Genomic DNA, 22,958 nt, shown 5'->3' with positions numbered 1-22,958 from the left:
CACTTGGAACAACACTGAGAGACCTGAGCATTTGTGCAGCGGGTAGAACACATGGCTGTCACAGCTACCGACCTTCCCTCTCTGATTCAGACCCTGGGAGAAAAAGTGAGGCCTTCTTTCCAGGCATTTCAGCGCAAAAATCTCTCTCCATTCCGTCAGCTCTGACAGTGACGCGTGCCATCCCCAAACCTTGCTGAACCATCAGAGAAATAGAATGTCCCCCTTATCTTAGACCTCTTCACCCTCGAGCCAGAGCGAATAGGAAGGGGGCCCCACCTGAAGCATGCTGGCTGTGAGAAGGGGAGAGAAACCTGGATGTGGTTTCTAGGGGGCAAAGGGGGTGAATGGATGCTTGCCAGACGCACTTACTTATTAAACTGTAGGCTCGTGGTCACTAGATAGTTCATGTATACCTGAGTTCAAGAGTGAGACAAATTTAACAAACCCTCACCGATGAAATGGACGTGAACTTGGGCAAACTCCAGGAGACAGTGAGGGACAGGGAGGCCTGGTGTGCTGCAGTCCGTGAGATCACGAAGAGTCGGGCACGACTTGGTGACTGAACAACACCACTTCCCATTGACTTGAGAAATCGTTCGCCACTACCACTGCTTCTTGCTTATCCAGAGCATTGCCTGCCATTGTTGCTAAGCTAACTCCAAGGTGGTTTGTATAAAGCTAGTCCACCATCAGCTTGTTCTTGGAATTGGGCCCCTGCAACCTGTCCTTCCAGTGCTCCTTAATGACAGAACTGTGCCTTCAAAAGCAGTTGAAGTGTCTCCGTGTCACAGTATACCAGCACACTGCTGGGTTTTTGAGGCTTCATGCTTTCCTGATAACTGCTTCCCCTGAGAAGACTCCCTTGTGTATCCAAAAAGCAAGCCGTGGTGTTCCTGACTTCCGAGTCTCAGCAGCTCTCATGGACTCTGTCCAGTTCCTGCAGACCTGGAGTCTAAACACAGTGGGGCTGCCCAGACTGCAAAGGGCCCAGGGGCGATAGCAGCCTCAGCACTGGCCACAGTGTGCTCCCTTGCCACTGGCGCAGCAGCCTGGCCTCCCAGCTGGAGAAAAGGGCAGGCACAGTGCACCAGGGCGGGGAAGGGCTGCCTTTATTCCTTGAGGTTTCTTGTTACCTCCCTACACAACTCACATGGTTTGCTTTTAACGGTCTGCTTGTCTTGTTCCATTTGACCTGTAAAAATGCTAACATCCTTTAAGGAGATTTCTCTTAAAGAGCTGAATGTTTCTTTGTCAGGTCGTACAGCATATTTGACGATAATCGCCAGGATCCCACAGGGCTGGCAGCTGCTCTTCAGGCCACAGACCTGGCTGGAGTTCTGCACATGCTGTACTGCGTCCTCTTCCACGGCACGATCTCGGACCCCAGCACTGCCAGTCCCAAGGAGAGCTACGCTCAGAGCACAGTCCAAGTGGCCATCCAGAGTCTGCGTTTCTTCAACAGCTTCGCAGCTCTTGATCTGCCTGCTTTCCAGGTACCAGGAGTTGGTTAACCAACCGAGAGTTAATGATTTCATGTGGATATGATGAGAGGTTCTTCTCCTGGAGTGGTGTGTCAGGAATAAGCCACAATAACGGGAATTACAGTACCTGCTATTTATTAAGCTGCTATATTCTGGGAACTGTATTAAGTGCTCTGCATATGCTTTCTTATTTATTCTCATGACTACCCTCCAAAATATTATTATACCCATTTTACAGATGGGAAAACTGGCAGTTAAGTAATTTCCCAGGGTTACACATAGCTGAGCCAGGACTGGTACCCATGGTTATATGAACCCAAGCCTATGCCACTCTGCTACATACAAATCTTCTGTCTTGATTTCTTTAGAAAAACCATTATCATCCTATAAACATTAAAATATTAAGGAAAGTAATGGTTTCTTATATAAACAGAACCAAAATTAGATAAATTGTTCTGATTGATGACTTTCTATGGATGATTTAACTGACTGGTGTCCAATGTAAAGTGCATGTGTAGTTAAACGTGCAAACCCCTATAAATTAAGTTTTTATAGCTAAAGAAAGAAAAATTGCTTTGTGCTATAACACCAGACTGTCAGCTTAGAAACAGATTTTTGTTCATGTAAGAAATTTAATTTTCAAAAACACTGAACCTTTGGAACAGAGCAAGCCCCAAGGAGTAGACTTTCTCTTTCAGTTTATTAACTGTCAAGTGATTTCATTAAAAAAGGAACAAACTTGGCAGATGATGAACCCATAATTTAGATGAATTGCTTTGCTTAAAGGGAAAAAGGTTACAGAGATACAAACGTATAAAAAGTGTGGGCTTTGGCCCTGGCAAAATGGAAGAAACACTTCTATTTTGTAGCTAGTGACAAATGTGTGATTCTTATTCTCTTGACAGCTGGAAATTATGAGTCAATTGTACCACTGGATTCAGTATCTTTCAACTTTGTAGAGTTAGTTTATCCCTCCCAAGATCAGAAGTCTCTTCCTTGGGGTTAATGCTTTTCGGTTTTCAAAGCACTTAAACTAGCCTGAGGTGGTAACTACACAATATGTAAAGTTCCGAGAGGTTACAGCTGCACCTTTAACAGGAGAAAATGCCAGTGGCTCTGGCCTCCGGGTTGGACATAGCATTTGTTTTTATGAAGACTCAACCCCACTCTGTTGTATCTGGAAACAGCTTGGAAATCAAGATATGCTCATTTTATGTCCTCAGACTATGGAGACCAACAGGCTACCCATCAGCTAGATCCAACTAGAGTGATTTCTTTTGTTACCAGGGATTGTGAAAAGCAAATAACAAATAAAAAGTATTCCTCAGTTTCTGGTTTTATGGGTCTTCTGACGAGGATTTGTATTGCTGCAGGGGGCTCCACTTCATACACGAGCGTTTCCATTAAGTGGGCCATTCCATCAGTCTCTGTGCATGTCAGGGAGCCCCAGGTCCCTGCCCCACCCGCACACCTCCGTGAGCTCACAGTCTGTGCAGCCTCACTCAGAAGGAGAACCACACAACTCCCAGCTCTGCTCCCTCGGGGCCTTTAGGCACAATGGCCAATAATGTGAGAAAAATAAAAAATCTATTTCTGGAGCTCTTCATGCCAAACTAAGATAAAAACCAAGATTTCTCCTCTCCAGCTCCTTGCCTCATCGAGCCCAAAATATACCCCCTACTTGAACCACGTTTGCTTCAACCTCAGGAAAGATACCAAGGTGACTCAGGAGTGTTCCAGCCATTCTTGGAGTGAAATGCCCGCCTCCTGAGTGGAATGTCTTTTCTTGGCTGGTACCCCCAACAGTTCTTGTGCTTTTTTCTCCTCTGTCCTTCCTGTTACTCTGTACTTCTCTTAATCCTTCCCTGCTGTATCTTCTTTTCTTGATCTCTTTCCTGACTCCCCTGTCTTCTTTTATTTTAGTCAATTTTGCCATCACTACTTCTCATTCTCTCCTCAGACACTGTTTCCAGGTTCCCTTTTCCCCTTAACCATGGGCCTGGAAAGCCTACAGGGCCTTTCCTCTTGGCTGCAGTCCTTTTGGTGCTCAGAGCCCAGCACGTGTTTTTCTGTTACTCTCAGACATCAGGATGTGCAGGGACCCAGATGCCTGGAATTGCTAGCCTCAGGGCCTTTAATACATCTACCAGTGATCACCTTATTGCACCAGTTACTTTTATCCATTTAAAAACAAACTTAGTAGGGTAAACAGCAACCATTTTATCGTGACCATAGGTCCTGTGGGTCCGCAATTCCAGCAGGGCTTTTAACAGTGGGAGTGGCTTGTCACTACTCACGATGTAGGGCTTCTGCTGAGGGGCTCGAATCCTGGGGTGGAGAGTGTGGAGAGGAGGAGCAGGTTGACTCAGATAGCTGGGAACTGAAATTAGCTGGAGGCTCCTTCACTCTCATATTTTATGCCCAGGAATCCTCAAAGACCAGGTTCACCAGGACTACTGGCCGTAGACTCTGCATATGGCTTCTCTACGTGGCTTGGGCTTCTCAGAACATCATTGTGTCTGTGTTCTCAGTAGGAGTGTCCTGAGAGGAAACTTCTGGAAAACATGTGCTCCCCAAGGACCAGACAGAAGCTGTATGGCTTTTTATGACCTAGCCTCTGAAGTGGTATAGTTATATATCAGCCATACTCTATTGGTTACAGCTTTCCAGATTCAAGAGAAGACATAGGTCCCTTCTCTCAAAGGGAGGACTGGCAAAGATTTGTAGTTGTTTTCTTAACCAACCACTGTAGTCTGTTTAGCATGCTAAAGCAAAAACATCTTTCCACACAGACATTATTGATGTAGATAGACATCTGATCAAGCGTGCAGTGCTCAAGTAAATGTGATACAAATATACAGTATTTGCATTGTAAAGCGATGGGTGAGTTTGGGAGAAAAATATTTTTATGATAGATATGGTCAGAGAAGCTCATATTCTAGTTCATTAAAACAACTTATTGTCAAAAGTGAGATTTCAGGAACTATGTTTATAATAAGCACAGGATCACTTCTCAGCCTTTTGGCTAAGATCAAGTATAACAAACACAGAAAAAGAGATTTTCAATACAATATGGGTCTGACCTCAGAAAAAATCTGGGAGACAATTTATGAACTGCCCAGAAGGATCAACGGAACTGAAGAAACCTGAAATGAGATCTGTGGTCTGACCCTCTGAAAAGTTAGACAAGACAACGTGAGACATGTCAACAGGTTGAGTCCCAGTGCATCACAGCAATGCGTCTCTTGTAGAGCTGTTACAGAGAAGCATCCTCATCCATCCATAAAGGACTTACATAAAGCTCTTACATCCATAAAGGACTACTGGCAAAACCGTAGCTTTGTCAACACAGACCTTTGTCAGCATAGTAATATGAGAGCTGGACCATGACAAAGGCTGAGCACCAAAGAATTGATGCTTTTGAACTGTGGTGTTGGAGAAGACTCTTGAGAGTCCCTTGGACTGCAAGGATATCAAACCAGTCAATCCTAAAGGAAATCAACCCTGAATATTCATTGGAAGGACTGATGCTGAAGCTCCAATACTTTGGACACCTGATGCAAAGAGTCAGTTCATTGGAAGAGACCCTGATACTGGGAAAGATTGAAGGCAAGAGAAGAAGGGGATGGCAGAGGATGAGATGGTTAGATAGCATCACCGACTTAATGGACAAGAATTTGAGCAAACTCCAGGAGATAGTAAAGGACAGAGGAGCCTCGTGTGCTGCAGCCCTTGGGGTTGCAAAGAGTCAGACACGACCTAATGACCGGACAACAACAACAAAGCTAGCACATAGTAGGCCCTGTAGACTGACTCAAATTCCAAAGGGGTGAAGAATTTACCCAAACCATCTTGCAGGTGTTGAATCACAAGATTAAGTATTGAGTGCCGCATTCCCACTGTTCCTGTACCTTTCTTCAGAGCCATAAACCTACGTAATTGTTTTGTGTGACAATGTGTTGCATAGCGGTAACAAAAGGTTATCCATTAGAATATTTTCTTAACTGGTTCCATTTCATTGTATACTAATAAGGCTGTCAAAATATTTTTCTCCCTTCAGCAAAGACTTCTATTTCACTCTGAATTCATATTGGCACAGATGGCCTTGAGATCCCAGATATTGTATATTGCATACTCTTTGACAGTTTTTACAATTGAAGGTGGTCTCAAGAAACAAATCAATGTACTGACTTGGCAATTAATTCTGGCTAAAAAGGAAATATGGTTTCCTTGAAAAATTGGTTTAATTTTTATATTCAAACTTGCATGCCCCTTGACCTGCTCTTATCAGTAAAGGTTAAACAGAGGGCACTGGGTCACAGCAAGCTGGACACAACTAATTAAATAAGGGCTGAGCTGAGAAGGTGTCACTCCTTGATTTAAAGGATCAGGGCCCTCCTGAAGTCTCTTTGGGGCTTGAAAAACATTTTGTCTCAGTGCAATGAAACTGAGGCAGAAGGCACTCTTAAAATTTAGCAGTAATTTTGTTTCAACAGTATTAATTAAAAAGACTGTGTTTCACAACACTGTTAGGCAGAGTGAATTCATTGAAACTTCCAAGCTGCAACATATCTGACCTGGTTCAAACCAGCCAAGACCTCCAATCAAGAGATGAGTTTAAAACGCTGCCATATCCCGCAGGCCAGCAGTGGTGCTTCATTCCAGTGTGGGCTGCGAGTGTATTCTGTGGGCTTCGCCTCTCCCCTTTGCCCTCCTGTCGCTCTGTCTGTTTGACATGTTTATTAAATAGAAGCTTCAGGCTGCACAGACAGACTCAGGCTCTCCTCCCGCGTTGCCCACCACGGGCAGCCCCTTGCCTGTCTTGAGAAAGGATCCCAGAAGCCTCATAACCGAGGGGGCTTCATTGTTTGTGTTTTTGGGGGGAGGTGTTTGTTGGGGATTTTTTACATTCTTTTGGGAGCTGTGGAGCTATTTGAATAACAACTAGCTATTTGAATAACAAATAGTTATTTATATCTATTTTGGTTTTGAATTTAAGTCAATAATTAGAATTGTATTTTAATCCCTGCATATGGGGAAATATTTTTCTCCTTCAAAAAAAAAAAGTATTGGAAGTTAGCTAAATGGTAGATTTGCAGGTGAATTTTAATCTTTAAATTTTTCCAAGTTTTCTACAATGAGACTATTTGTACAATGAGAAAAAAATACCTCATTAAAAATGGGATAAATACTCATGCTTTAGGTGAATAACACCTTGATCCACATAGTTACAGGCATCTGGTCTATTATGCTCTATTTTCTTTTTTTTTTTTTTTCAGGTTAAGTGTTACATTTATTATGGTCACTTATTAGAGCAAGAATTCTTGAACTGAGCTGTTAAGCACTGTGCTTTCAAAATTTCATATGCTTTCCTGGCAGCGTGGCACAAAGTGCACAGGACCCAGGCTTGCTTTGTGATTTGCAGCCCTGGCTCTCCCTGGCTGCAGAGTTCTAACTGCTCCTTGTCTTTGTCAGTCTATCGTAGGGGCAGAGGGCTTGTCCCTTGCGTTCCGGCACATCGCCAGCTCCCTGCTGGGCCACTGCAGCCACGTCTCCTGTGAAAGCCTCCTTCATGAGGTCATCGTCTGTGTGGGCTACTTCACTGTCAACCACCCAGATAACCAGGTAAGGGGCCCAGGAACGTTCCTCAGACTTCCCCAGCCCTGAGAGTGTGAGGTATTGGAGTGAGAAAAGGCAGGCAAGCCTGCTGGAACCCATCTGTTCTGTGTGAGGCCTTTGAGGTAGGCTCCAGGGATATGTCTCTGGCTTCTCCTCTCTAGAAAGACGTGATCAGCCCTAGATCAGCACGAGGACCTCCTCTTAGAGCTATAAAAATAAAATATTTTTCATCAAATATTCTTGTTAAGCCACAGAGAAGTGTCTCCTCCCTTACCACGTAGATTCTGATGCTTTATTCATTTTGTTTCTTTGTTTGGATGAAATAGATAACATCTTTCAACTTGCATCACTTTGCAAATAGCATCAGAATCCGTTGCTTTATGAAACTCCTCTTGGTCTTTGGCTTCTGCCCAGGTACTTAAGAGGGTGCCAGGTGGTGTTGGAGGGGAGCCTGAGAAGGCAGGGTTTGGGCCTTACCCCCTTGAATCACCCAGAATACTTTTGCTTTTAACTGTTTTACTTGGTTTCTGAGCAAGATTTCATTTGTAAATAGGGTTCTGTTGCCTTAAAATGCTGGGAAATCTGTTTTACAGATTTTATTTTAAAAATAACAATAATAACATACTTTTATTTCTCCTTATTTTAAAAAACAGAGTTATGGCATAACATGTCAGATTGTAATTCCTGACAACCTAATTTATCTAAAGCCTCCTACTCAGCAACTCTAATTGTGTGGATTATATCTGAGAAAAAGGCCAGTAAACAACCCTCACTCCAAGTTTCCTAATTTTTTATTTTAGGCAACTCTGTTATATATGTGCTTACTAGGTTTATTAGCCTACAGTAATCTAGACCAAGAGAAGGCAATGGCACCCTACTCCAGTACTCTTGCCTGGAAAATCCCATGGACAAAGGAACCTGTGTAGGCTGCAGTCCATGGGGTCGCTAGGAGTCAGACATGACTGAGCAACTTCACTTTCACTTTTCATTTTCATGCATTGGAGAAGGAAATGGCAACCCACTCCAGTGTTCTCGCCTGGAGAATCCCAGGGATGGGGGAGCCTGGCGGGCTACCATCTATGGGGTCACACAGAGTCAGACACGACTGAAGCGACTTAGCAGCAGCAGCAGTAATCTAGACCAGGGCAGAAGGACAGGAGATAGTTGTAATGCCAGAGCCAAATACAAGGTGAGAACCTACACCCTAAGCACTGATGAAACTGCCTATCTGATAAGGAGAAAGAAGCGAAGAAACAAGACAAGCCCCAGAGCTTAGCAGGTGTAGCCATCGGGGTTCACAGGGACACTAATCCAGTATTTTATTTCCCCAGATGATTGTTGATGCCCCCAGTGCTGACCCTGAGTGAGCATGGAGGCAAAATCTGTGTTGTATACCTTCCCTCCAAGAAGGTTAAAGAATATGCAGTCCATCCCTGAAAGATTTCCATGATTAAAATACAGGAAATGCGGACCCTTGCCAGAATAAGTGTCCTACATAGAAAAATTCCTCTTTTACAGATCTCGTTGCCCAGAGGGCAGACCTTTCCCCTCTCCCACCACGGGAGCACTCACACAGCACGCTCCCTAGCCAGCACCTCCGGATAGATGATGTGTCCTTCCCACGGACGAGGCCCCACAGGTTCACGAGGCTCTCACAAGCTACTCAAGGAGGAACATCTCCTGTTATGTTATCTTTTCTTCATGTGTATCCATTTGACCTACTAAGCTGCATCTCATTTCCCTTCAAAAGTTTGTCTTTTGGTTACAAAAGTGTCCTTTCAGTTCAGTTCAGTCGCTTAGTCGTGTCTGACCCTTTGCGACCCCATGAATCGCAGCACGCCAGGCCTCCCTGTCCATCACCAACTCCCGGAATTCACTCAGACTCATGTCCGTTGAGTCAGTGATGCCATCCAGCCATCTCATCCTCTGTCGTCTCCTTCTCCTCCTGCCCCCAGTCCCTCCCAGCATCAGAGTCTTTTCCAATGAGTCACCTCTTCACATGAGGTAGCTAAAGTATTGGAGTCTCAGCTTCAGCATCAGTCCTTCCAGTGAGCACCCAGGATTGATCTCCAGGATGGACTGGTTGGATCTTCTTGCAGTCCAAGGGACTCTCAAGAGTCTTCTCCAACACCACAGTTCAAAAGCATCAATTCTTCGGCACTCAGCTTTCTTCACAGTCCCACTCTCACATCCATACATGACCACAGGAAAAACCATAGCCTTGACTAGACGGACCTTTGTTGGCAAAGTAATATCTCTGCTTTTCAATATGCTATCTAGGTTGGTCATTTATTCATCATGAAAAAGATAAGCAAGGGTAAAGAAGGAAGCAGAGTCCCATTCATTCCTGATCTCACTGTTGAGATAGCCATTGTTACCATTTTGGCAGGTTCCTTGCAGTCTCTTTTCTGTGAACATTTGGCCAGTTCATATTGTTGAGATATAATTAACATATAACATTGTATGGGTTTTAAGTGTGTACAGTGTGAAGACTGGATCATGGTTATGTTGCAGAATGATTAGCACAATAAATTTAGTTAACAGTTATCACTTCACATAGTTAATTTTTTTATTGTGATGAGAACATTTAGATGTACTCTCTGCAACTTTCAAATATGCAATACAGTATTGCTAACTTTAGTCAGCATGCTGTATATTACATCCCCAGAACTTATTTATCTTATAACTGGAAGTTTGTACCTTTTGACGCCTTCACTCATTTCACCCACATTCTGTCCCCCTATGAACATTTTTACCTAGCTCAGATCATATTGTATATACAGTCCTATCCTGCTTTATACACTTAACATTATATCAGAACCCTTCTTTATAAGTATCACTTTTAATGGCTATATGACTTTATCTTATGTAGCCAGCCCGTGGTTTACCTAACAGTTTCCTGCTTTATACCTAAGTCATTTACTATTTATCATGACACTATCTCCTGCCCTTGTAAAGATGTGAGTAATGTGTGTGTGTGATGATATTTTACTGTACAGTTCTACAGCAAAAGGTTTAGTTCCTTCAGCGCACTCATGTTTAGGGATGATTTGAAACTCTTTGCTTAAATCAACTGTGTTGTGATGAATATACTGAACTGTGTGGGGTTTCAGAGAATCTTTCTGCTACTCCTCCACTGCAGGTAAAACACACGCTCTAAGTATCTCTGGGCTCACCAGAGTCAATGAGAAATGGGGTCAGGGGAACTGGTGTTTGGAAATGGCATGTTAAAACTGACATGGACCTGATGGCAAAGTAATGCCTGGGCATGTTGGAACAAGAGAAAAGCAGATTCAGTGGGCAGAGAGCAGCAAGCAATGCAAGGAGGAAACAGAGACCCTGTGGCTTCTCAGTCAGGGAAGAAGATGCTGTGGGGTTTAGAGATAATTGTGGAGACGTAAGTTCACTATGAGTAAGAAGTTAGAAAAGTTAAAAAAAGAAAAAAAGGCCAGACCTCCTTTGTCAACACCTTGCCTCCTAGAAAGATTGAATCTTACCTGAACATCCACTTCTGATTTGATGGAAGGTCAGAGAAGTCAGTTCAGTCCTAATGCAGTTGCTGAAACAGGAAAGTATCTGCCTACGATGCAGGAGACCTGGGTTCGATCCCTGAGTTGGGAAGATCCCCTGGAGAAGGGAATGGCAACCCACTCCAGTACTTTTGCCTGGAGAATCCCGTGGACAGAAGAGCATGGCAGTCTACAGTCTATGAGGTTGCAAAGAGTCAGACACGACCGAGAGACTAACACTAGAGAAGAAATCAGAAATGGCTAGAAGTGATAGTAATTGTCAACCTCTGAGACACTGAACCTTAAGGAGATGCTGTTTCTAAGCATAACCTCTTATATTCATAGAATTCTTTATTTGTTGTTCAGTCGCTCAGTCGTATCTGACTCTTTGCAACCCCATGGACTGCAGCACATCAGGCTTCCCTGTCCTTCATCATCTCCCGGAGCGTACTCAGACTCATGTCTATTGAGTTGGTGATGCCATCCAAGAATTCTTTATACTACCCCTCATATCTGTTGTCTCTTGGACCTTCCTCATTAGCACTTCACTAAGGCTGTAAGCAGAAGAATTATTCCTACCTCACAGACAGGTGAGGTATTGGGATTCAGCAAGGTGAAATAAGCCCCCTGAAATGACATAAAGAATTGGAGAAACTGAGGCTCAGAGAAGGAAAAGGAATTGCCCAGCAAGAATTCACAGAACCCAGTCTCCTGGTGGGCAGTCCAGATGCCCTTTCTGCCTCACTTCTGTTATTATGAAAGTGAATTTATTTAACCTCATGCCACTTTCTTTAAATCTGAGAAATTTCAGAGGAGAAATTACGATGCTCAACTGATTTAATGTTTCCGTATCATCAGGCAGAAATCATGCTAATTTGCAGGGCTGTTTGTCCACAGAGGATCTTTTATTCCTTCCAGGGAAACAGCTTGTGTCTTTATAAGACCCGAGACCCTGAACTCCTGCTGCAACCAAAGGCTGTTTTATTAGGTAAACTGCTTTGCATGAAGGATTGGCACTTTTTATTTGGCACCATTTAGTCTATTAACTGGAAGGACTGAGCCCCATGATACCAAGGATGACTTTAGAAGAGAAACCTGGATAATAAAAGCAGTGCCTCATCCTTGATAGAACCAATCATCTGTTTCCTGTACGGTTGCAGTTTCTAATTAAAAAAATTTTAATCAAAAGCTTCCTTGTATTTTATAGTACTTTCATGACTCTAAGTTCCTTCCCATTTAATTATTATAATGAACGTAATTAGTATGTGCTGTCAGGCCTTCACTTTATTTACATTTTATATTGGATAATTAAATGTGGTCTGATAATTAAATTAACTCAAATGACAGATGATTTGACTGCCTGCATATTACTGTATTGGGAATAAGCACCTTTGCATATTCATTTTAGTTAGTGACTGACTTTTTCATCTGGTAAGGCCCCATAGATTCCCGCTATCAGAGCTGGAATCTCCTGTAATAGTTGAAAGGAGGAAGGATCCCATTGGCCCACCCTCCCCCATCAGCTTCTCTGAAGGGAGTCATGCAGATTGTGTCATCATCTGCTCGGCCATTGATTGTGGGGGGCAGGGGGGTGGTCAGAACTGGCCAGTCAGCTGGACAGCGAGGCTTGTGAAACTAGATTCCGCCCAAGCTGTGTGACACACAGTTTCCAAGTCTTTTGTTGCTTGATGACTTAGTAAGAAAATCAAAAGGTAATTAACTAGACGTTCCTAAAATGTTGTACTCACCTCAGACATTTCCCTGCAAACAAAGACAGGGGCAGTCTCCCAGTTGCATACCGCCTGCCCGTGAGGGACGCAGAGTAGTGTTTTAAGAGTGGCAGTTTCCCAGAGCTCCATTTTAGCTTTTAGAACTTTCAGAGGTACCCTAATTCCTGCGCAAACATTCTTGCTTTGCTCCTTGTTTTTCTCAAAGGCAGATAGATGGTCCTAGGTCACACCCATTTGGTAAACTCCACCAGCCTCATCCAGATCTAAGACTAGAGTGTGCTATGGTGGGCTCAGAGGGGAAACTCCAGCCTTCAAGGCCTTTCTGTTCTTCCAGTGTTGGCAGCTTATTCTTGAGCTGCCACACACACATTCAGCTTTCTGCATTTTCTTTGTGTGACAGATACAGTTCCCTTTCACAAAACAATAATGTATCATGTCTAAGGAAGAGCCTAAGAACTTCAACAATGTAACTATCTTGGAATTACTCTCAGTATTTACAGCAACAAAGGAAGCTATGGGGTTTGTTCCCAAAAGTAGAACAAATAAACTTCCTAATTAAAAATAACTTCTGCCTAAAGATTTATTTCTATGCATATAAGTTAGCATATTAAAAAGCAGAGATATTACTTTGCCAACAAAGGTCCATCTAGTCAAGGCTATGGTTTTTCCAGTGGTCATGTATGGATGTGAGAGTTGGACTGTGAAGAAAGCTGAGTGCCGAGGAATTGATGCTTTTGAACTGTGGTGCTGGAGAAGACTCTTGAGAGTCCCTTGGACTGCAAGGAGATCAACCCTGGATTTCTTTGGAAGGAATGATGCTAAAGCTGAAACTCCAATACTTTGGCCACCTCATGCGAAGAGTTGACTCATTGGAAAAGACTCTGATGCTGGGAGGGATTGGGGGCAGGAGGAGAAGGGGACAACAGAGGATAAGATAGCTGGATGGCATCACTGACTCAATGGACATGAGTTTGAGTGAACTCCAGGAGTTGGTGATGGACAGGAAGGCCTGGCGTGCTGCGATTCATGGGGTCACATAGAGTCAGACACGACTGAGCGACTAAACTGAACTGAACTGAAAGATTTATTTGGAGGCCTCTGGTGAGTGACCTGGCTGGTGTTAGAATGGAGAAATTTGCCAGTTAGCGATTTTGGCCACTTGTTGGAAAAGTCACCAATGACAGAATCCAAACAAAAGACACCTTTGCAGCCCTCATCTCTTTGGCGTCTGATCTCACTTTTCCCACACAAGGGTAGTTTGAAGTACCTCCTGCTCATAGCAAGTACCTTTTTACTCCAAAACCACCTGAAAGGTTTGCAAGGAAACCCCTCGGCTGAATGGCTGCACTGCTAGGGAATTAACTGGAGTAATGGACAGGCTCCCCAAGGGAACCTCCTCTAAGTCCTCAGGTGGACACCATCACCACTCAAGGCTGACACTGACCAGGTACAGCACTGGTCAGCACTCAGTGAAAGGGATGTTTCCTCACCCCCTCTGTGCAGAATCTTGCCCTGACTCGTGGCTCACTGTACTCCCACCAACCCCCCTGCCTGGGATTGAAGCAGCAGTAGTTAAGGTGGCACCTGATTAGATTCCCATCGTGAGTCACTCTGCACTTCAGGTTCTGAACTTGATCTCTGATGGCACTAAATGTCAGCTGTCACAGAGGATGAGAGCACAGGCTCTGAAGACATCCAGCTTTGAAGTCATCTAGTCTGCTCTTTCCTAGCACTGTGGCCTTGGTTTGGTCAAATTACTAAGTTGTGAGCCTCAGTTTCCTCATCTGTGAAATGGAGGGCATAATATCACTACCATGCATGTTGCTGAGTGAATTAAATGAGACAAGACAGGCCCAGGCTCATAGTGAACGCTCAAGAAAGGCAGACCTTGCTGTCCCAGCGGCCCTCTTACCATCAGCTTTATGGCACTAAATACTACCTCTGAGTCAGCAGTAGGCTGAATTCATAATTCTGGCATGGTAAACTGAAAAAAGCATGGTTGTACAGATAATGGTGACTGAAGCCATGAAATTAAAAGACAGTTACTCCTTGGAATAAAAGCTCTGACAAACCTAGACAGTGTATTAAAAAGCAGAGACATCACTTTGGTGACAAAGGTCCGTCTATTCAAAGCTGTGGTTTTTCCAGTAGTCATGTACAGATGTGAGAGTCGGACCATAAAGAAGGCTGAGCACTGAAGAATTGATGCTTTTGGATTGTGCTGGAGAAGACTCTTGAGAGTCCCTTGGACAACAAGGAGATCAAACCAGTCAATCCTAAAGGAAATCAACCCTGAATATTCATTGGAATGACTGATGCTGAAGCCGAAGCTCCAATACTTTGGCCACCTAATGCAAAGAGCCAACTCATTGGGAAAGACCCTGATGCTGGGAAAGATTGAAGGCAGGAGGAGAAAGGGGTGACAGAGGGTGAGATGGTTGGATGGCATCATCTCAGTGGACATGAGTTTGAGCAAACTCCAGATGGTGAAGGACAGGGAATGGCATGGTGCAGTCCATGAGATCTCAAAGAGTTGATATGACTTAGCAACTCAACAGCAGAAACGAACTACCCTTCTTTCACCTGTCTTCTCAGTTTCTCAGTTTGGGGGAACTCAGGTTCAGAACACTCCAGTGAAATAACTGTCATGAAATCTAACATTGAAGCTTTGAAACTGAAAGCTCACCATAGTTTCCTCTCCACTCCACTATAAAGGCTGGCAGCCCACTAAACTGCTTCCACAGTGTCTGAGGCGAAGAGTGTAATGGAGGGACATTCTGAGGGCTTGGTTTAGCCTCACAGTGACATGAAGTTAATCCTCTGAGATCCATCCCAAGACTGAGCAGAGCAGCAGAAAACGCACAAGGGGAAGAAGCCACACAACCGTCAGCACCCGAGTCCCAGGGACCCAAACCAGGTCCTGTGAGCAAGGGCCAAGGCTGATCACCGCCGCCAGGCGTGGGGGGTGTTTCCAGTCGTCAGTCATCCTTGGCTCACTTGGAAGTCTTCTACTGGTGTGGAAAATGAGGCCAGAAGGAATATTTGGTCAAAGTTTAACTAATGATCAATCATAAAACTAACTTTTTCTGGGCCTGCCTTGGTGTTCAGACTTAAGGGGTACCTTTTAAAATCACTGAGATAGACTGTAAACACGTCTGTAATCACAGAGAAAACACCTCTTCTGACGTAGGAGATCTTACGTAAAAGCCCGACATCATAGAACAAACACTGGGACGGCAGTCAGGAGGGAAGGGCTTCTCATAACTGCAGCTGTGCGGCCCTGAGCAAGTCCCTGCCCTTCTCTGGGCTCCACTTTCCCGTCTGTCAGAAGAGTTAGGCTGGGTGCTCCCAAGGGCCCTTCCAGCTCCGACGGAAGACAAATGTGTAAGTCTAAGATGAAGTGAGAAGTTATGTCCAGGCCAGTATAGGTGCTTGAATTTAAGAACTTTCATTTCTAAATGTAGTCATCACAAATGTTCTAGCAGCCACGCTAGTCTCCTTGCTGTTCTGCAAACACACCTCTCAAAACTTTGTTCTTATCACTCTCTACCTGGGAATCTTTTCCCCCAGAAATCAGCATGGTCCAGGTGGCCTTTCCTGACCATACGATCTAAAATCAGCCCCATGGTTCCTGTTTGCACCTTTACCTAGCTGTATTTTTATTCATATACTTTTGCCCACCCCGACTTTATTTTGTCTGTCTCCCCTCTCCCACCCCATGCTGCTAGTGTTAGTATGTCAAGAACAGAGTCTTTGCAGTGCCTACAGGAGTGTCTGGCATATAGTAATTACTTAATATTTGTTAAATCAATTATTGGATGTTGAGATAATATATCTCTTCTAGACATGATACTGCAGAAAAGGTTAAAACAGCCCCAGATTTTAAAGAATACAGCACTTCTATTTTAGTGAGTTCTAAACTGACTTTTAGCTAAAAATTTAAGAGCCATTTCTTTGGCATGGTAAGTTAGTTACATTTGAGTTTATTCTAAGAGAAACTTCTTAGTTTTGTTTTTGCTGGAGCCAGTAGTTCTGAAATCCAAGGGAAACTAGTGTGTTTAAGGTTTGGCAAATCCTATGTTTGAGAAAACAGCAGTGTGTGAGAGAAAACTTTGGAGGCAGACTTAAGTCCATGTCCTAGCGCCGCCCCCCTCACTTGAATGATAAACTTGGGTAGGTTATCCTGAGTGTTGCCTCCCCCAAGCTATAACATAGAGCCAAGAAATTGTAATGATTAAATGTCATCCTCAGAACTTCCCTGATGATCCAGGGGCTAAGACTCCACGCTCCCAATGCAGGGGCCCCAAGTTCAATCCCTGCTCTGGGGACCAGATCCCACATGCCGCAACTAAGAGTTGGCATGCCACAACTAAAGGTGCCGTGAAGATCCCACATGCCTCATGCTGCACCTAAGACCCAGCGCAGCCAAATAAACTATTTCTTAAATGTCATCTTTATTACGCAGACCCCAGGTTTACTTGACTCTCAGCTGTGAAAGGGGATGTCTTTCGGATATTTGCTTGTCAAGTTGGTGGCATTGTCACAGCAAGTCTTTCTGATATGTGTGTCCCACTCTGAAAGCATACACTGTTGGAAAATCTACACTTAAAGACCCCCAAATCACCGTGTCATTCATTTTAATAGCAAGCTTTGGCGGGGTGGGGGGGTGGTGCGCTGGTTAAAATATTTTTCTCAAGTTTCTTCATGTGTGTGTCGTTCCCTTGGGATCACGCACCTTGGGTCTGCATACCTCGTCAAAGAACCTGGTGTGTAGGAGTTCTGTCACGGTAGCCATGAGCTGGTCTCTGCGTCAAGGCCCTGGCAGTATGTTTTGTAGCATGAGGAGAGGATTGTGGGCTCTGGAGCCAGGTGACCTACGTTCTGGTCACAACTATACCCCTTACTAGCTCTGTGATCCTGGTCAAAACCCTTACCTTCCTGGTGCCAGTTTCCTTAAATCAGGGATAACACTGATAACACCTCATAGGGTTGTTGTGCAGATTAAATTAGGTCATGAGCATAGTGTAAAATTAGTTCATTCCCTGGGCCTGAACAAAGGTTAATTGTGATATGATTGAAATGTCTGCCTTCCACATTCGCTGCTATTAATGGGGAGATCGTTGGAGTGTCACTCGGTCAGCTCTGATACGTGATTCCACCTTAGATAGGCCATCTCTGCTGTCACAGCCTGTGTCCCCCCGTCTGTTGAAAAAACTGAAGAGAACTCTGTGTCTTCGTGGACCCAAAGGATGTAGAAGCATGAGGAGGTCCTCCTGTAGGGGTCTCTGGGCTGCCACGCGATGCGCTGCCCCAGCACAGCTGCCAAGGGAGGTCTGGGCGGGCCAGTCTGGCCTTGTCCAGCTGCCAGCTCCCCTCCCCAAGGGGCATGCGTAGTTCAGCCGGACATACCTGACGGGTAATAAACATACGCTTGTCTGGAAGGCAGTGGAGGAGAATCTCTGCTCACCATTTGGGGCTGCAGAAAGAAGAGGAAGGGAGACCTCACACCCAAATAACTGTCTTCTATATGGGCAACTGCTAAACTGAAAACACACCACAGAAATAACTCAGAGGTGCACTGAGATGGTGTTAGGAAAAGAAACTGGGAAATGCCTCACATGAATCAATGTGAGCATTTAATGGACCTTAATTGGAACCTTATCCTACTGTACTTAGAGCAGAGAGATGAAAGCAAAAGGAATCTGAGAGACCATTTATTTCACTTGAGAAAGCAGTAAACTAAAACTACAAAAAGATTTGACTGCTATTATATTTTTTATGATTAAATAAAATTGTCATAGACTGGTGCTGGCGAGCCCATAAGTGCGCCGTGGCGGCTGCTGGGATGTGATCAGAAAATCTATCAGGCTGTGCTCTGCGTTTATTAACTCTGCGGTTCTCACACCACCCAAAGGCTCTGTGGTGAGGAAGGCTTGACCCAAGTTCAAAATCAAAATAGTGGAGAATATGAGGATAGCATATTTTGTGTGAAGACTTTTCATTCATTCTTAAGAAAAAAAGTATATTCTAAGCTGTTTTCACCATATTTAGATGTAGTGTCTGTTCAGGTATAACCACCAAAAGGTGCTCATGGGTGTGAAACCTTGTAGCGCAGGATTATATTATTTCTCCAAGTTCACAGGCCTTCAGAGATCACCTAGTCCAGCTCCCCTCATTGCCAGACAAGAGAAGGACTTGCTCAAGTCCCTGGAGCCAGGCCTCCTGACCTAAGATCTCGGACTTTTTGTGACCAGTCTTCTCCCTCCTCTCCCTACCCTTTACCTTGTGGTAGGTGGGACATAGATACTTCAAGTTAAAAAAAAAAAAAATCCAAAATAAAGAGGCCCCGCAAATGTATGACAATATAGTGGGTCTGTATCATTTCCAAGGTCTGTGCTCTTTAGACAAAGTTCTTTCTCAAACATAAATTAAAATGAAAAGAGCACTTACGAGTATAGTCCCTGACAAATTATAGAATCCATGACTTTTAGGGTTAGCCAAGTGTTTAAGAGAATCTAGGCCAACCTTCTTGTGCTGCAAGATGTGTTCGAAGGGGATTTAGAACATGCTTCATTTAAAAGGTAACTCTTCTCACAAAACAGACAACATGAAAGAAGGAGAAAGAAGCTCTAACGTGGAACAGAGGCTGGAGGTGACTTACTCTTGGGGAAATGCCAGTATCGTGAGCTTTGTGTCCACATGAGCGTTCATCATTCCTTCTCTCAGTGATCAGCTTTTACTGAATGTCCGCTCCATCTCAAACCAAGTGCTGGAGGATGCAGAAATGAACAGAGCCCCAATCTTGCCCTTGTGGAGCCCGGAGCCTAGGAGCCGTGCTGTCAATGCTGAGACTCATCCCTTCCTTCCGCAGACATTTCACAAACACCTGCGATGGTCCAGCCGCTGTTCTAGCCACCCAGGAGCCCGAGAGAAACAAAATAGCCTAAGCCCCTGCCCTCAGGCTGCTGACACTCTGGGAGGAAAAGGAGAGACTATCAATAAGCAAACCTGGATGGGTGCTTGAGCTTCGTTTAGAGAGATTTCACAGTGGAGGTGGTGTCGGAGCTGCTATCTGGAGGTGGAATAGATTCTTAGCAGGTAGCAAGGTAGGAAAGACCTTCTGGGCCTAGGAAAGACCATGAGCAAAGGTGTGTGTGTGCGCTTAGTCACTCAGTCATGCCCAACCCTTTGTGAGCCCACGGACTATAGCCCGCCAGACTCTTCTCTCCATGGGATTCTCCAGGCAAGAATACTGGAGTGGGTAGCCATTCCCTTCTCCAGGGGATCTTACTGAGATGTAAAATGGCCTGGCAGGTTTAGGGAACGACAAGCTGTTCCTTCTGTCTGTAGCTTAGGTGGTAGTGGAGAGTATATGAGTTAAGAGTGAAGAAGCTGGCCGGGCCAAGGTCATGAAGAGACCTGTGTGCAGTTGGTAGGTCTTAGGGATCTATTCTCTCAGAGATGATGAGGCGCCCCTAATGTTACTAGCAGGGGGAGATGTTCAGGCTGTGTCTGAAAGTCCACTCAGGATGTAGAGAGTGGGGAGACAGGCCTCAGGACTTCTGCCGTGGAGCCCCAGGATGGGAGCTGGTGTCCCTGGTTCTGTAGCGTTGTTCATCCCCACAGGAGCAGGGTGGTGTCTGAGGGGGGCACCTGCCCAGAAGCCTGCTTTGCACCCCTCTGCCAGCAGCACTCAGCAAGCCGCCTGCCACCCATACGAAGCAGTGGACACACGCCAGGGGCCTTGTCACCCAGGTCCCCTGGAGGGACACCGCAGGACAGCCACTGCCCCTCGCTGCGCGAGGAAAGCCCTCGTTTCTGTAGGGTAACCTGGTTTCCAAAGCCTCTGTGAGGCCCAGCCCCTAGATACTGGCTTTAACCTCTCCTCCTGCCCCTGACTGCTTCCCTGCCTCCTTCCCTTCTTCCCTCTCTCTCCTTCCTCCTCGACCTTCGGCTGGCGCTAGACACCAGTGAATCCCTGGGACCACCAGGAAGAAGGCTAGTGCTCCAAGGGCCTGCCTCCCACACAGTCTGCCAAGATCTCTGCACTTAATCTCAGCCTTGAAATCTATCTTACAGCAGAAGCAAGTTTGGAAAGAGAGGAATGTGTTTGCAGTGCTAGCCAAGGGAATCTTTGTGTTTCTCTGACCCGAATTCGGTTTGATTATGTATGTGGACAGACTCTTCAAATTTTTCTCATGTGATATTTAAATAAAGCCATTTCAGTGCCCAGCCTACTCTACCCATAAGGCATCAGATCAGAGTAACAAGGTGTGTGGGTGGGGGTGTTTGGGACATACCTTTTCCTTTGTATGATTCATAGAGGTCACTGGCCTCAAGGCCCCTCCTATCATATCTTTCCTCTCCTGGGGTTGGGCGTCAGGTGTGATGGGACTTGTCAAAGAGCACTGTGGACAAAGAGGCTTGGCCTCTGCCCCGGCCGGGCCACGGGGACTGCTGCCCCCTGCGCTCCAGCATTGTAGCAGGACCAGGTTCACAGGGAGGAATGCAACAGCTACTTTGTTTCTGCTCTGCTAGAAAAATATTCTTTGTTCCAATGATTTACAGGCCCTCTCGGCTGTCTCTTATAATGAATTTAGATGTCTAGACACCTATTTTCTGCCCCTTTGTTGAGGACATCTTGTCTCTGACAAGAAAAGGGAAAAAGCAAAACAAAAATTCCTAGGCGTAAAGAATTCTCCTTCGTGAGATTTAACTACTTGTGTCCATTTCTGTCTGATCTCATACTCCATTCACCCTACCAGCCTGCCTGATGGAGGTGGTTTGGCCTTGGGCTTGACAGACCAGCTCTTGCTGTCCCTACCCATGCCCCACCTGCGCCTGCTCTCCAGACTGTTGTGCCAAGAGGCTGTTGGAGTCGATGAGGTGCTGCCTGAGGTACTCAGTCAGCTGTTCTTGTAAGTCCAAAGACAGCGACCCCGAGGACCTTGAAAGCCCTGGGAAGCGTAGGCCCAGGGCTCTGGTGTGGTGGTGGGTATAGACAGGCCCGGCCCCTGGAGTCAGGTTTCGACACCAAAGCTCAGTCCTTGTTCGTTCATTCCCCAGCTGGTTATAGAGCACCTGTGATTTGTCAGGCAGGGTGCTAGGCACTATGCCACATACTGGGGACACAGCAGCGAATAGAAAGGACATGACTCCTGTTCGCACAGTGCTGAAAACTGGAGACTCACATCAGCCTGTCTTTGCCTCAACAACTGCTCATGCTTCTGGAGCCAGACAGGCCACATGTGTATTTCTGTCTTCTGGTCCATGGCAGACGTGGGACTGAGCGTCCAGTGACCTGAGCAGTTAGCAGCTTGCCAGAGAGGGCATTCTGAGGGGGAAAAAAAGGACATAAAAATAAAATGCAAAGCCTTCTCCTAAATAAGGGAGAAATTTAAGATCACTCTTAGATCATAGCAAAATTAGCAGGATTCACAGAGTATAAGTAGATAAGCCAGAAAGTGACCACTTTCTATTTTGTTTCCTTGAATGTAGGTGAATTCTAGAGAGATGGAGATTTTGCTATATGACACCATGGTTGTGTCTAAGATGCTTGAAAGGATGGTTGGATGGATGGGTTTCGAAAGGGGCCAAGAAACTGTCCCACAGAACCTTTCTTCTAGTTTATTTCTATTATTTAGTGTTTTGGTATGGTCAGGAAGAGAGCTGTTCCCATATAAGTGAATTTTGCAGAGGACTAAACTTACCTTTGGAGAAGGTGATGGCATCCCACTCCAGTACTCTTGCCTGGAAAATCTCATGGATGGAAAAGCCTGGTAGGCTACAGTCCATGGGGTTGCGAAGAGTCAGACACGACTGAGCGACCTCACTTTCACTTTTCACTTTCGTGCATTGGAGAAGGAAATGGCAACCCACTCCAGTGTTCTTGCCTAGAGAATCCCAGGGACGGGGGAGCCTAGTGGGCTGTTGTCTGTGGGGTCACACAGAGTTAGACACGACTGAAGCGACTCGGCAGCAGACTTAGCAGCAAACTTACCTTTAAAACACAATATTTATTTAACATTAACTACGTGTGTTCATTTTTAAAATTTTAGTCTATTTCTTAAGCTTAAATCATACTTCATATATATTTTTGATGCCTTAAGAAATGAACACCTACTATAGTATCAAGTACGTGAGCATTATCATGTATGTGAAGCAACTTATTTTTAAGTATAGAGTACTGAGAGAAGGTCACGGGTTATAATATGTGTTACTACTACAGCACAGTAATGGCACTCAAGACCAACCATTTATGCTAAATGATTCCATGCAACTTTCTCAATTCTTATTTCTTTTTGAAATAATTTTAATTCCCACCCCCTCGCTTATTAGTGTCAGCTGGTGCTTCTTTCTGTCTCCAGCAGTCTCCTAATTTGCTGATTCCAGTCCACTTTTGTTAGACTTGCTTCTGAAATGTGAATTGGTAGGCTGAGCTGGAGCTTGCAGAACTTAGCTATAAAGAATTGACGTGGGTTTTGTGGACAGACTGGGCACTCTGTGAGGGCAGGGATGTCTCTGACTCATTCCCTGCCTCGCTCCCCAAGCCTTACATAGCACTCTGCCAGGGTAGATGCTCAGTAGTTTTGATGAATGAACTGGTTTGTCTGCTCAGC

The 22,958-nt window shown here is 45.0% G+C and overlaps 1 protein-coding gene across 1 annotated transcript in view; it reads left to right on the top strand.

The window, feature by feature from the left end:
• The window catches only part of SCAPER (S-phase cyclin A associated protein in the ER), a 365,239-nt gene that overhangs the window by 328,768 nt on the left and 13,513 nt on the right, over positions 1-22,958 (top strand). The window contains exons 27-28 of the mRNA XM_068991091.1: positions 1,256-1,493; positions 6,957-7,106. Coding sequence (XP_068847192.1) covers positions 1,256-1,493; positions 6,957-7,106 — 388 coding nt within the window. The remainder of the gene's footprint in view (positions 1-1,255; positions 1,494-6,956; positions 7,107-22,958) is intronic.

Source organism: Capricornis sumatraensis, chromosome 19, assembly GCF_032405125.1.
Source record: "Capricornis sumatraensis isolate serow.1 chromosome 19, serow.2, whole genome shotgun sequence".
Classification (NCBI taxonomy): domain Eukaryota; kingdom Metazoa; phylum Chordata; class Mammalia; order Artiodactyla; family Bovidae; genus Capricornis; species Capricornis sumatraensis.
Note: the sequence above shows the minus strand (reverse complement) of the source record. Positions and strands in the feature narration are given on the sequence as shown.